This window comes from Lynx rufus, unplaced genomic scaffold (assembly GCF_022079265.1).
Source record: "Lynx rufus isolate CCGP_SWC_20201006 ecotype Redwood Valley unplaced genomic scaffold, mLynRuf1.p SCAF_2, whole genome shotgun sequence".
Classification (NCBI taxonomy): domain Eukaryota; kingdom Metazoa; phylum Chordata; class Mammalia; order Carnivora; family Felidae; genus Lynx; species Lynx rufus.
This window is the reverse complement of record NW_025814834.1, coordinates 207,195,673-207,208,393: the sequence shown is the minus strand read 5'-3', so window position 1 is coordinate 207,208,393 and position 12,721 is coordinate 207,195,673. Positions and strand designations below refer to the sequence as shown.

Genomic DNA, 12,721 nt, shown 5'->3' with positions numbered 1-12,721 from the left:
AAAGTAAAAAATCTAATAGTCTTGTATGTCTCTTCTTTTATTTTACTTTACTTTTTAAAATTTTTATTTGACCAGGACATTGAAAAATCTGGGAACCAATGGTCTAGTCAGCATTTACAGTTCTTCCCATTAATAAAACCCTAAACACAAATGTCAAATAAATGCACTGTACAATCCTGAAAGGCAGGAAGAGTATCTTAACATCTAAATTCTACAAATACCTAGCATGTCACCTTCTTTTTTTTTTTTTTTTTTAATTTTTAAGTTTATTTATTTATTTTGACAGGGAGAGAAAGAGCACGAGCAGGGGAGTGGCAGACAGAGAGGGAGAGAGACAGAATCTGAGGCAGGCTCCACACCAGTGCGGAGCCCAATGTGGGGCTCGAACTCACAAACCACCAAGATAATGACCTAAGCGGAAACCAAGAGTCAGAGGCTTAACTGACTAAGCCACCAAGGTGCCCTTGTCTTTTTTCCTTTTTTTTAAGTTTATTTATTTATTTTGAGAGAGAATGTGTGTGTGAGCGAGTGGCAGAGAGAGAGGGAGAGAGAGAAAATCCTAAGCAGATCTGCACTGTCAGCGTGGAGCCCAATGATGTTTGGGCTCATGAACCTTTAGATCACGAGAAGCTGAAATCAAGAGTTGGACATCTGACAGACTGAGCCACTATCTAGCCATTACTTTAACCCAGGAGCCCCTACCTAACACACTGTCTTATACACTGCAGGTCTTCCAAAAACCTTTCAAAACTTCAAATTTTCTATATAAAAAAAAATAAACATAGTGGCTAAATATGCAGGTTGGCAAATTAACACCAATTTATCCTGTAATATCCAAGAATAGTAACGTTGGTATACAACCACATCAATAATCAAAATATTAACACTACACAAATACACAATCAAATTCAACTTAAGATGCCGTAAAGTTTCCCACCTCTATGCATCATGGGGAACAATGAACAAATCTCTCAGTTCTCAGAAACTGAATATCATACCCAATCACCATGAAGCTCAGGAAAAAAGTAGAATGAAAATGAAAGGGGGAGGGAGAAATCACATGATAGAGTTAAAAAAAAAAAAAAAGGAAAAGTATGCTGGTTTGAAGCAAGGGAGAATGGGACCTTTTACCAGGTAAATTCTCAAACTTTTTTTTTATCTTTCTCAGTATCACTGTCACTGCTAACCACACCTGTTTGTTCCCAAACCTAATTTTTTACACCTTGGGCCATCACCCCTAGTGTTGGCCTGGAAATAATTTTAGTCTTCCTGAGGTACTTTCCTGCTATAACAGGCATCGAAATACTTAAGAAAACAGCAATAAGAGAAAACCTGAAAAATGACATTGAGCAAATACTACTCATTAGTTATTTTTCCACAACACTGTAAAAACACTGCAAGAATTAGAATTCTATGATCTTGATTACTGAACTTCATGGCAAGTAAAAATAATCTTTGAGAATCACTGCTTCAAGATTTAAACCCAAGAGAGGAATAAAATGTTAGTACACTAGAATGAACTAAAAGCTAAGGACTAAGAACTAAGAATTCTGAAAAGTAGGCAGGAAGGAATGAGACTAGGATTCGTTCCTCACCAGTTCAGCCAGAGGAAGGTCCTCTGCCCTAGAAGATAGGACTGCTGTCCTTCAGAACAGAGAATTAGGATCTGATCCCTATACCTGATGCCTTTTTTTTTTTTTTTTAAGTTTATTTCTTTCTTTATTTTGAGACTGACAGAGAAAGAGCATGGGTGGAGTAGAGAGTCAGAGAGAATCCCAAGCAGGCTCTGCACTGCCAGCACAGAGTCCAATGCAGGGCTCAAAACTCATGAACCATGAGATCATGATGTGAGCTGAAATCAAGAGTTGGACATTTAACTGACAAACCCACCCAGGGGCCCCAATTCTTTAAAAATTAAAAAATTGTGTTAGCCACTTCAGTCCACATGCACACTTTTACATAATTTAAATACACAGGATTTAGATTAGTTAGCCTTTTTTTCTTTTTTTTTTTTTAGTTTATTTATTTTGAGAGAGCAAGAGCTTGAGCAGGGGAGGGGCAGGGAGAGAGAGGAGAGAGAGAATCCCAAGCAGGCTCTGTGCTGACAGCACAGAGGGCACACACAGGGCTCCATCCCACAAACCCTGAAATCATGACCTGAGCTGAAATCAAAAGACACTTAACCGACTGAGCCAGCCAGGTACTCCTCTATATTCACTTTTAACCTGAACCCAAGATTAGGGCAAAAGAGGAAAGAGAGTAAAGGGGGGGGGGGGCATCAGGATTAGATGGATCCAAGAGAAGATTCCAAGAAAAGAAAATAGGAAGGGGGATGTTTTTGGCTTCTAGACCATAAGGATACAACAGCTGCCTCAAGGTGGTATAGCTGAAGAACCTATAATCGATGGAAACTACTAGATCAGAGCTTTTAAGTCTGACAGAAAAGCATATTAACTAGTAGTAATCTTTACAACTAAAATATATGCCCAAATAATGAAGATAATGTAAACTTCCTATGAGAAGACTGGATTATAAATTATGATTCATTGCTAAAATGGAAAACTATGTAGCTTGAAATTCTGTAGATAATAAAATGGAAAGATGCCCAAGAATATATTGTGAGATGGGGGGGGGGGGGTGAGGGGGGTGAGGGAGAACCAGGAAGTCTTAGAACATTATAAATTGTGTATGTCCATTTGTATTAAAAATCATTTAAATGTAAGTGAAAAAGTATGTATTGATCTGTTAAATCGTTATTTCTTTAGGGAGAGGAGTAGGGAGAAAAATTGGATCTTTCAACTTCATATATTCTATATTATTTGTATTTTTCATCACTAACTTGGTTACTTTCATAACAAAAAATTATTTTAAGACGTTTTTCTCATCTTAAGGAAACTAGGGAAACAGTGCTTTAATCTGGATGACAAATTGCCTACTTAATGGATATTGGATCTGCATAAGAATTTCCCCAGGAAGAAAGAATATCTAACAAAGGGAACAGACATCAACAATATCTGAGATGTAACTGCCCCTCAATATCCTGCTTTTTGTGAAAATAAACAAATACGGTCTGTATATAATAGAAATAAAGCCAAATATGTTATAATATTGTATACACAAATCAGCAAAATACTTCCCTACTTATAAACTCATCTATATTGTTTCTATATATACTGTAGTAATATTAAGAGCAATAAAGGGGGCTAGCACAGATTTATAATAGAATTTTAATGACATTTTCTGAGTCAAAAAGCCATTTATATTATTTATAAATAAACAGACTAGATTTCATGTATTTTTATTTTTTTTAGAGAGACAGAGAGGGAGGGCACGGGGGGGGGGGGGGAAGGGGGAGGAAGGGGGAAGGGAGAGGGAGAATCCCAAGCAGGCTCCATGCTCAGTGCAGGATCCAACATGGAGTGTGATCCCACCAATTTGGGATCATGACCTGAGCCAAAATCAACAGTTGGATGCTCAATCAACTGAGCCACCCAGGCACCTCCATACTAGAATTTAGTGAGACATCTTTCAAACTGATTTTATAAATTAGAATATACAATTGCATTCCCTTTGCAACATGCGATTGAAAGAAAATCCTGTGGATTTTAGCATGTTTACTCTGACAGACAATCTCACCTTATAGTTTTCTTTCCACTTAATAAATTCTAGATAATATCAACAGTCAATTTTATACTTAAAAATAATTTTAACTAGGACACCTGGGTGCCTCAGTCGGTTGAGCATCTGGCTCTTGATTCCAGCTCAGGTCATGATCTCACGGTTCACGGGATTGAGCCCTGCATCAGGCTCTGAGCTGATGGTGCAGAGCCTGCTTGGGAATCTCTCTCTCCCACTTTCTCTGCCCCTCCTCTGCTTGTGCTCGCTCTCTCTCTCTCTCAAAATAAATACATAAAGATGAAAAAAAATTATTTTATTTTTATGTTTATTAAAAAATTTTTTTAACGTTCTATTTATTTTTGAGACAAAGAGACAGAGTGAGAGCGGGGGAGGGGCAGAGAGAGAGGGAGACACAGAATCCAAAGCAGGCTCCTGGCTCTGAGCTGTCAGCACAGAGTCCCACACGGGGCTCAAACTCTTAAACCGTGAGATCACGACCTGAGCTGAAGTCAAACACTTAGCCGACGGAGCCACCCAGGCGCCCTTAAACGACCTTAACTGGATTTAAATTTGCAGAATAAGTGCCAATACCAAGGCACTGAGGTGGTATGAAAACTACAAGTTCAAATGAAGTTGAAGGAGCAAACAAGGAACACTTCGATAATCCTGGCAACATTCTATGTCAGAGCTGGTGATGCACATGTATTATTTTACTCTAAAACACATACATGGGAGTGTCTGGCTAACTCTGTAGGTAGAGTATACAATTCTTAATCTCAGGGTCATGAGTTCAAGCCCCACATCGGACATGGAGTCTACTTAAAACAAAAATAACACATGTAGGTAGTATGTGTTGTTTGGAAAATATCAAATATTTCTTAGTAAAAATACTTCAATAAAGCTGTGTCTTATATATACATACTTGAGACACTTAATGAAGCTATAAAGTGTATCATTTTAACAGTGTATCATTTTGAAAGTTGTACTCAGTCATCCTACCCCAACAGCCTACTAGTCACTGCTCTAGGTGCTAGGGATATAGCAGTGAACAAAACAACAAAATTCCTTGCCTTTGTGGATAGTACATGCTAGTAGGAAAACATTAACAAAGGCTTTGATAAATGGTGATAAATGATTGGACAAAAAGAAATCACAGAAGGGAGATAAGGTATAGTTGCCCCTTGAACAATGCACAGGTAAGGGGCACACTCGGCTCCCTTGCATCCAGGCCAATGTCCATGTATAAGTTTGGAATTCTCAAAATTTCATCTAATAGCCTACTGCTGATTAGAAGCCTTACCAATTAATAGTTGATTAACACATATTTTATACGTTACATATACTACATGTATACAGTCTTAACAAAAAAGCTGGAAAAAAACATTATTAAGAAAATCATAGAGAAGAAAAAATACATTTATAACACCATACTGTATTTACTGAAAAGAAAATCCATATATAAGTGAGTCCATGCAGTCCAAACCCGTGCTGTTCAATAGTCAATTGTATGTTTATTCTACCAGCAAAAATCCAGTAAAAATCCAGGTAATGATGATTTGGTTTCCCTTGAGACATGGGTTCTTTCCAATTACCAGCTCTTTCAGAAGATGTCGTTAACTAAATATATTTCTGTAATACTCTTTCCTGGTAAGCCATTCTCTAAAAGGCTTTCAGGTCAGAACTGTTTGCAACATTTTATTTAAAAATTCCTTACACCACTAAACCTCACTGCCTAAACTGATTAGCAAAACAACAAAATGAAATAAAACACAACAAAGTAGCAGAACTTGCTCAATATTTCATACATACTTACCATAAGCATTGGGGAAGTCCCCAGGTCCTGGTCCAGGATAAAAAGGCCCTGGCCCTGGTGGTTGAACTGGATATTGTTGTGGGGGCCCAACATACGGAGGGCCACTATGACGGTACTAGAAAAAAGAAATTAAAGACATTTATAAATAATATGAAGGTAGCTTACTATAAAATAAACAAAGAGTTGTGTGTATGTGTGTGTATATATAAGAGAATTACTTAAATAAAATGAAAACACTTGGTTAAATACATTAAAAAATGTTTGCTTGCCATCAAGATGCAGTGAGGATGGAGAGAAAGATATGCATTAGGTAAAACCTTACAGCAAATCAGTGCACAGACCGACATCAGCTCACTGTAAAATTATTTCAGGCTGGTAGCTTTCAATGAAATTGAATGATATCACAGGAACAGCATTAATTACTGAGTCTATTTTAGAGAAGCTGGATGTGAGGAAGGGATGAGGGAAAGCCAGGAGATAAAAATAATTCCTCTAACAGCTTAGAAAAACTTAAGTAAAGAGATGTAGAAATATCTCCTTACAATATTATGGAAAATGACAAAATGGCGAGACTTATAACCAACAAGAAAGTTCACATATATGTTACTAAAAAACCACTGCTATCACCCACCCTACCTGCTTCCTCTGATGAGAATGTGAGTAAATCCCCACTCTACTGCTGGACCACACAGACCTGAGAGATACTTTACCTGTGGGATACAGTACTGAGGGCCCTGGGGCACTGGGTACGGCATGGGTAGATGGTTAACCATCATGATGTGCTGATTGGCCTGATACACTGCAGTGGGTGTCTGTGCACCAGGACGAATGGAAGGACTGCTGTTCGGGATGGTAGCTCTAGGAGGCTGTATCTGAGGCCTCTGAAAAAACTGAGGAGGGGAGAAACAAATATTTATATATATATTTTTTACAAAAGGAAATACGTAAATTTTACTATCTTGAGTTTTCTCCTTCTTTCCACTAATAAAAAGGTTATCAACTTTAATTGAAAATACAATGTACATGAAAAGAGACAAACTGTCTATGGCTGGGATCAAAAAACATATCCTACACTAGGCACACTAAGTCAAGTTTTGATCAATGCTGTCACACATATGAAAACAGGGCGGTCTCACTTTTAAAATGAAGTCTCAGCTAGTTTAAACTAAAAATTCTATACCATAATTATTAATTTTAAAATCTGTGATAAAATGTAACAAAAGCTTGTCTCTCTAAAACTCGTTCTACTATATAAAAGTACTGATTATTTCACTAAGAGTAGGTGGCTCATAATCAACTTATTAAAAATTAAAAGCAGTCACCTAAAAACTACCATTCAAGTAATTTATAAAATATTTAGAAGAACAAGAAATCAACCTGGATATAAATACTTTCATCTCAGGCAAGTTAAATTAAAACTACCTATAGAGTGATGGGAATGGCCTTCCTTTCCTAAAAAGTGGCAACCCATATTAAATCGAATCCAATTTTACTTTCTTGAATAGTTTGCAAGAGAAGTGACAAATCTAGACAGACTTAAGAATGGTCTGGAAGGAAGAGAACTCAAATGTATCAAATAGCAGCCAGTACCTGTGGTCATTTATGGTTCTCACTGCAAGCTTACAAGCCTTGAAACAATATACCAATTGTAAATTCCCACCATAAATGCATGTATAATCATCAGCAACAATCAACTGTAATTGTCTCACTGTAATAATAATAAGGGAATAGAGCAATAAAGAGGCCATGCAGAACCAGTAGTTGTTACCTGGATGGGTCTGAATCCTCCCTTCAATTATGAAGCAAGAAAGCAGCAGGAAACAGAAAGAAAGCCAATGGAAAAGCTTATAGATCAGTAGGAAGGGGTAGGACATAGCATGCAGCTCAACAAAAATATCTTTGTATTTAGTAATAACAGGAAAAGAAGGAAGATTAGAAAATCAGAATGACAATTCTCCACTTGAGAATTCAAGGACACATGGAATTGAAGAATCAAATCATATTTAATTGAAAAATAAATAAATCCAGTGGCAAAAATATTCTAGTAGTAGCCACAAGTTATAACAGCTTGAGAGGATATGTCTACCTATTAGCACAAGTACAGTTGGGACTACTGATTCCTATTATTGGCTCTACAGACACCCATTATGTAATTTGGCATTAGTTATTCAGCTTCTCTATGATCCACTCTCCATTTTTAATGGAGAAAAGAGGTAATAATAAAAGTGCCATTCATTATTTTAAAGTTTACAGGGGCGCCTGGGTGGCTCAGTTGGTTAAGCATCCGACTCTTGTTGATTTCATGGTTCATGAGATCGAGCCCCTCATTGGTCTGCATGCTGACAGCAAAGAGCCTGCTTGGGATTCTATTTCTTTCCCTCTCTCTCTGCCCCTCCCTGACTCGCTCACTCTCTCAAAATAAATAAATTAATTTAAAAAAAAGTTTACAAAAGTCCTAAGAAATAACTAGGCTTTTCAAAATTTATCAGACCTTTCAGGACAGAAACCTCTCCACTACCACAGTATATAAGAGGCCACTTAAAGCTTTAAAATGGGGAAATATAAAACTATTCTTAAAATGTGGTCTAGCTCCAAAATCTCCTGAGTTGTTTCATATTCCAGACATGAGTATTTCTACTGGCCCGAATAAAGGCAAGGATGAGCTTTGACCTGTGGGCCCACTCTGGTCATATCCTGTCTTACTCTTCTTAAGCATCAAGCTACCCAAATGTGATAGAAGAAATAACTTTTCATCCTGTGCTCAATCGGAAGGATTAGGATCCAGCGCCCAAGGCTCATCCCCATTTGGCCTTCATAACCCAGGACAAAGAAGGCCCTAAAGAGATTAAGTCACAGAAAAACAACAGACAGTACAGCAGGAGAATGGAGTGAATGAGGGAGGCCATAGAGAGTAGCTGATGGAGATGAAAAGAAAGTACAAGAAGCAAAGTTGGTAATACAGGAACCTGGCTGGGGCCACACCAACAGCAATAGTCTTCTAGTTATTTCCACCGACACAGTTTTGGTAACAGACACAAGAATTTCTGTTGACTTCAACCAAGAACACTGAACTAGTAAGCTTTCCACCCTAGACTTCACTTCTCTGAATTACACAGCAGGTAAAATCTATTACTCATCAATGTATGTGAGCTATAAACATATTTTAGGAATGAACTTAAGCATTTTTATAACTTGGTTAATGTATTGGGAGCCACAGAACTATTACAGGTCTCAAGGAGAGAATAGTCATTCCTCTGCTCAACTAATTGAGCATTACTAGATATTAGATATAGTAGACAGAAATCTTACTCCTGTAAGATCCTTTTCCACCAACTCTAGAGGGCAGCCAAGATAAGGACAGTAACAAACAGAACAGGTGATGATCTACTGTGGTTATATTATCATCAAATTCTGTCAAAGTATTTACTGCCTGAAGAGACACAATGCTATTAAGTTGTATAGAGCAAGAAAAGCAGATACGGTCAGAGTTTCCCCACAATTCTAACAGTTTACTATATGGGAGTCCTTTTCTTGGCACTCTTTTCCAACTCCTCTGCTGGGGTTTTTAACCACTCTGTTTACAGTAACTGCGATTACAGCTGATTCAAGGAGGATTCGGAATAGCAGTAAGACTATCTTCTTCAGTGGTTTAAAAAAAGAAACGATATTACTGCTAATATTACTGCTAATATTAACGTGCAGCTGAACTCACTAAAACACAAAATTTGTGGTTATGTAGACATGCTTTTTTTAATACACTAAGATTTCAGCTTTGAAGCAATGTAGAAAAGTGTATTCATATATGCACACTAAATAAGAGTGGAGATTTATATAGCACTTACTACCTACCAGCAACCACTCAAAACCTTTTACATATATATTAAATTATTCTCACAACACACCTCTAAGGCAGGTACTATTATCACTCCCATTAGATATAAGGGCAAATTGAGGGACTGGAGATCAAGTACCTTACTAAAGGTCTCCTATCCGTAATTTAAACACAGTCAGGTTTAGGTCTCTAACTTTAATTGTTACACACTCTACTTCTCACGAAGTGGAACACCCCTCATATTTTCCAACAACTGTCAGTCAGAAGACATTTTTTCAAAGGCTGCAGGGATGTGTTGAGACCTTTATCCAATGCACTAAGGGCTGCATATCCCTCAACCAGAACTGATTCCTGGTAAGAAAAATGCTCCATCGGTTACTTCACAAAATTCATGCTTATTCTTCAGGAAAACAAATTTCTTCTACCTATAAGATTCTAATTCTCTATCTCCCTTAAAGTAACTGATACCTGTTCATATGCTTTTACATGCTTGGTACAACATTTAACAGACCTACTTTTACTCAATCTCACTGCATTAAGATTTTTACAGGGACAGGCGATCTGGAGCTTATTTTTCCCCTTTAAGAAGTTCCTTCCGACCCTCCTTCCCTCGCTCCCCACTCCCGCAGCATGTGTGTGCAGACACACACAAGATTCTAGTATCAATAGAACTAGAAAAGGTGTAATGGCTGGAAAAACAAAGACATAAAAAGAGATGAATTCCCTTTTTTGCACTCTCTCCTAGCCATTCAACTGTGAATTTAGATTATGATTTAATAGTGGGACAGGAAATTTAAAATCTGTGGGTGGGCATGGCAGAAAACCACAGGTTATGAAAAAGAAGGTGTAAACGTGAATGGGCCTTCCCAAACTGCTTGCAATGCTTCAGAGTCCCTTTGCCTGTCTAATGAGTGATGAAGAATCATTAAAAGAATCAAACTCACCTGGATGTGAGGACAGTACAGGCCATTTAATCTAACCACATACCTACAGTTTAAATCTCTTATATGAAATGGCCTTGAGGTTATGAAACTTAAGCAACCCAAGACACAGTTCCGTTTCATTGTTAAATGGAGTTCTGACACAGCAGAGGTCTTCCCTTCTACTGGCTCTAAATTTCTCTCTCTGTGTCATCTACCCTCTGGTCCAATAACTATTCCTAAAATCACATCAACGTCAAATCCTTCTACCATGGAAGTTATCTGAAGACAGCCATCACTGCCAACTTTCACACCGTCTACTTTTTGTTCAAAGCCAATCATTACCCTCCACGTTCTATCCCTTGAACCAAGATTCTGAATTCCCTCTTCAGGTTTCTCTCAATAGGTTTCCACTGCTCCAAGTCTGACTAAATAGAGAACCAAACACAACTATCCAGGTGGCGTCTTCCCAGAACATACCTGGCTTCGCTCAATAAATGTATCTGTTGCTAAATGAAAGAGAAACATCGGTCTCTGATTCTGGCTGACTACATTTCTACTAATAAAACCAAGAACAACCGAAGAGCTTCTGTCAACCACATTTTACTACTGATTGGTACTGAGTTACATACAATCTTTTAAAAACCCTTCAGTCTTCTTTACATATATCCTAAAAATAAGTCATGCTCTTCACTTTTGTATGTACTTATAAAGAGGTGTTCTTGTACAGGAACATACAAGGGAATCTTGCATATTGTTCTTTTGAAAATTTATCTGGCAAATTTAGGGATGCCTGGGTGGCTCAATTGGTTGAGCATCCAACTTCGGCTCAGGTCATGATCTCACAGTTGGTGAGTACGAGCCCCACATCAGGCTCTGTGCTCCCGGCTCAGAGTCTGGAGCCTGCTTTGGATTCTGTGTCTCCCTCCCTCTCTGCTCCTACCGCACTTGCACTTTGTCTCTCTCTCTCAAAAATAAATACACATAAAATTTTTTTTAAAAATTAACAACCCATCATTTCAGACTGTAGAGATACTTTTAGAGTCTGAATATATCATGCAGTGTCAAAACCACATAAGCATCAGCAAATTTGACAGGCATATCATTTAACCAAGTCACTGATGAAAATGCTGAAAAAGACTAGGTTAAGAAGGGAGGAATTGTGTACAACACAAGTATCATCTCCAAACTGGATTTCAATCTGGGTTAAAAGTCTTTTATCTTCCAACTGTCTACTAATACACCAGGAGGATGGCAAAGAAAAGCATCAGCCCTCATTTGAGGTAGTACTTTGGGAAGTTCCAAAGGGCTAAGGCACATTTAAAAGAGAGGCTAAATTTAGAGTACTTGTGATAGCAGACTTCCACTGAAACATTCCAGAAGCCAGAGGAAAAATGTTACCTCTTAGAAAATCCTTCTACAGATGTGATAATGATATCATTACCAAAAGTTTCCTGGACACATTAGTAATAATTGTTTTTTGAAGATGCTGGTAATTAAATCACTTCTCATGAATTCCCCTTTCTAAAATCATCAAAAGACAAGGGGATCTCTAAAATCTACATAATACCTCGAAGTTCTCATGGGGCGCCTGGGTGGCTCAGTTAGTTAAGCATCCGACTCTTGTCTCAGGTCTTGATCTCACGGTTCACGGGTTCCGTGCTGACAGAGCGGAGTCTGCTTGGGATTCTCTCTCTCCCTCTTTCTCTGCCCCTGCCCTCTGTGTGCATGTTCTCTCTCTCTCTTTCTCTCTAAATAAACAAACAAACAAACTTAAAAGAAAAAAAAAAGTTCTCCGGTGGTGCCTGGGTGGCTCAGTCAGTTAACTGTCTGGCTCTTGGTTTTGGCTCAGGTCATGATCTCACGGTTCGGGAGTTTGAGCTCCAAGTCCGGCTCCACGTTGACAGGGTGGAACCTGCTTGGGATTCTGTCTCTGTCTCTCTCCCTGTTCTTTCTCTCAAAACAAACATATAAACTTAAAAAAAGAGAAAGAAAAAAAGTCACAGATTTCCATATATAATAAAAAAGTTTTAAAAAGAAGTTCTCTGAAAACTACCTATTCATTTCTAGCAACTAGAAAAATCATATTCAATCACATTAGTTCCCACGCGGGGAGAAAAACTACTGAATACTAACTTGCAAAGCAATAAAAACCGTATCGAAAATATGCTTCTGAAACACCTAGCTTTCTGCAATTTATTGTTCAGCCTCCTGGAAGAACAGTAAGATTTGCAATTATGAATTTTTTAGATTAATATCTTCAAAAATTCTGAAGTACTCTGGAGAAAATAACAGTGCTATGATTTTCTGGCAAGTTACAAAGGGACAAGCAGTAAAGAGTCCACATAATGGGATATCACTCAAGGATCAACCAGAGATTCTACTGACTTACAATAATTTATAATGAAGGCTATTACATTCTAAATTCTTTGTGTATCTTCCCTGCATGTGGCCAATATCACATACTTCAACATTTCATTAAGAATTAGAAGATGTAAACCCTAGAGCTGAGTTTTCCAATACAATAGCCACTAGCCA

General features: G+C 37.9%; 1 protein-coding gene across 9 annotated transcripts in view; it reads right to left on the bottom strand.

The window, feature by feature from the left end:
- Positions 1-12,721, bottom strand: part of EIF4G3 (eukaryotic translation initiation factor 4 gamma 3) — a 311,829-nt gene that overhangs the window by 134,600 nt on the left and 164,508 nt on the right. For all 9 annotated transcript variants that reach the window (XM_047082673.1, XM_047082664.1, XM_047082666.1 and 6 more), the window contains 2 exons: positions 6,142-6,321; positions 5,432-5,546 (listed from right to left, as the gene is read on the bottom strand). In XM_047082673.1, the coding sequence (XP_046938629.1) occupies positions 5,432-5,546; positions 6,142-6,321 (295 nt within the window). The remainder of the gene's footprint in view (positions 1-5,431; positions 5,547-6,141; positions 6,322-12,721) is intronic.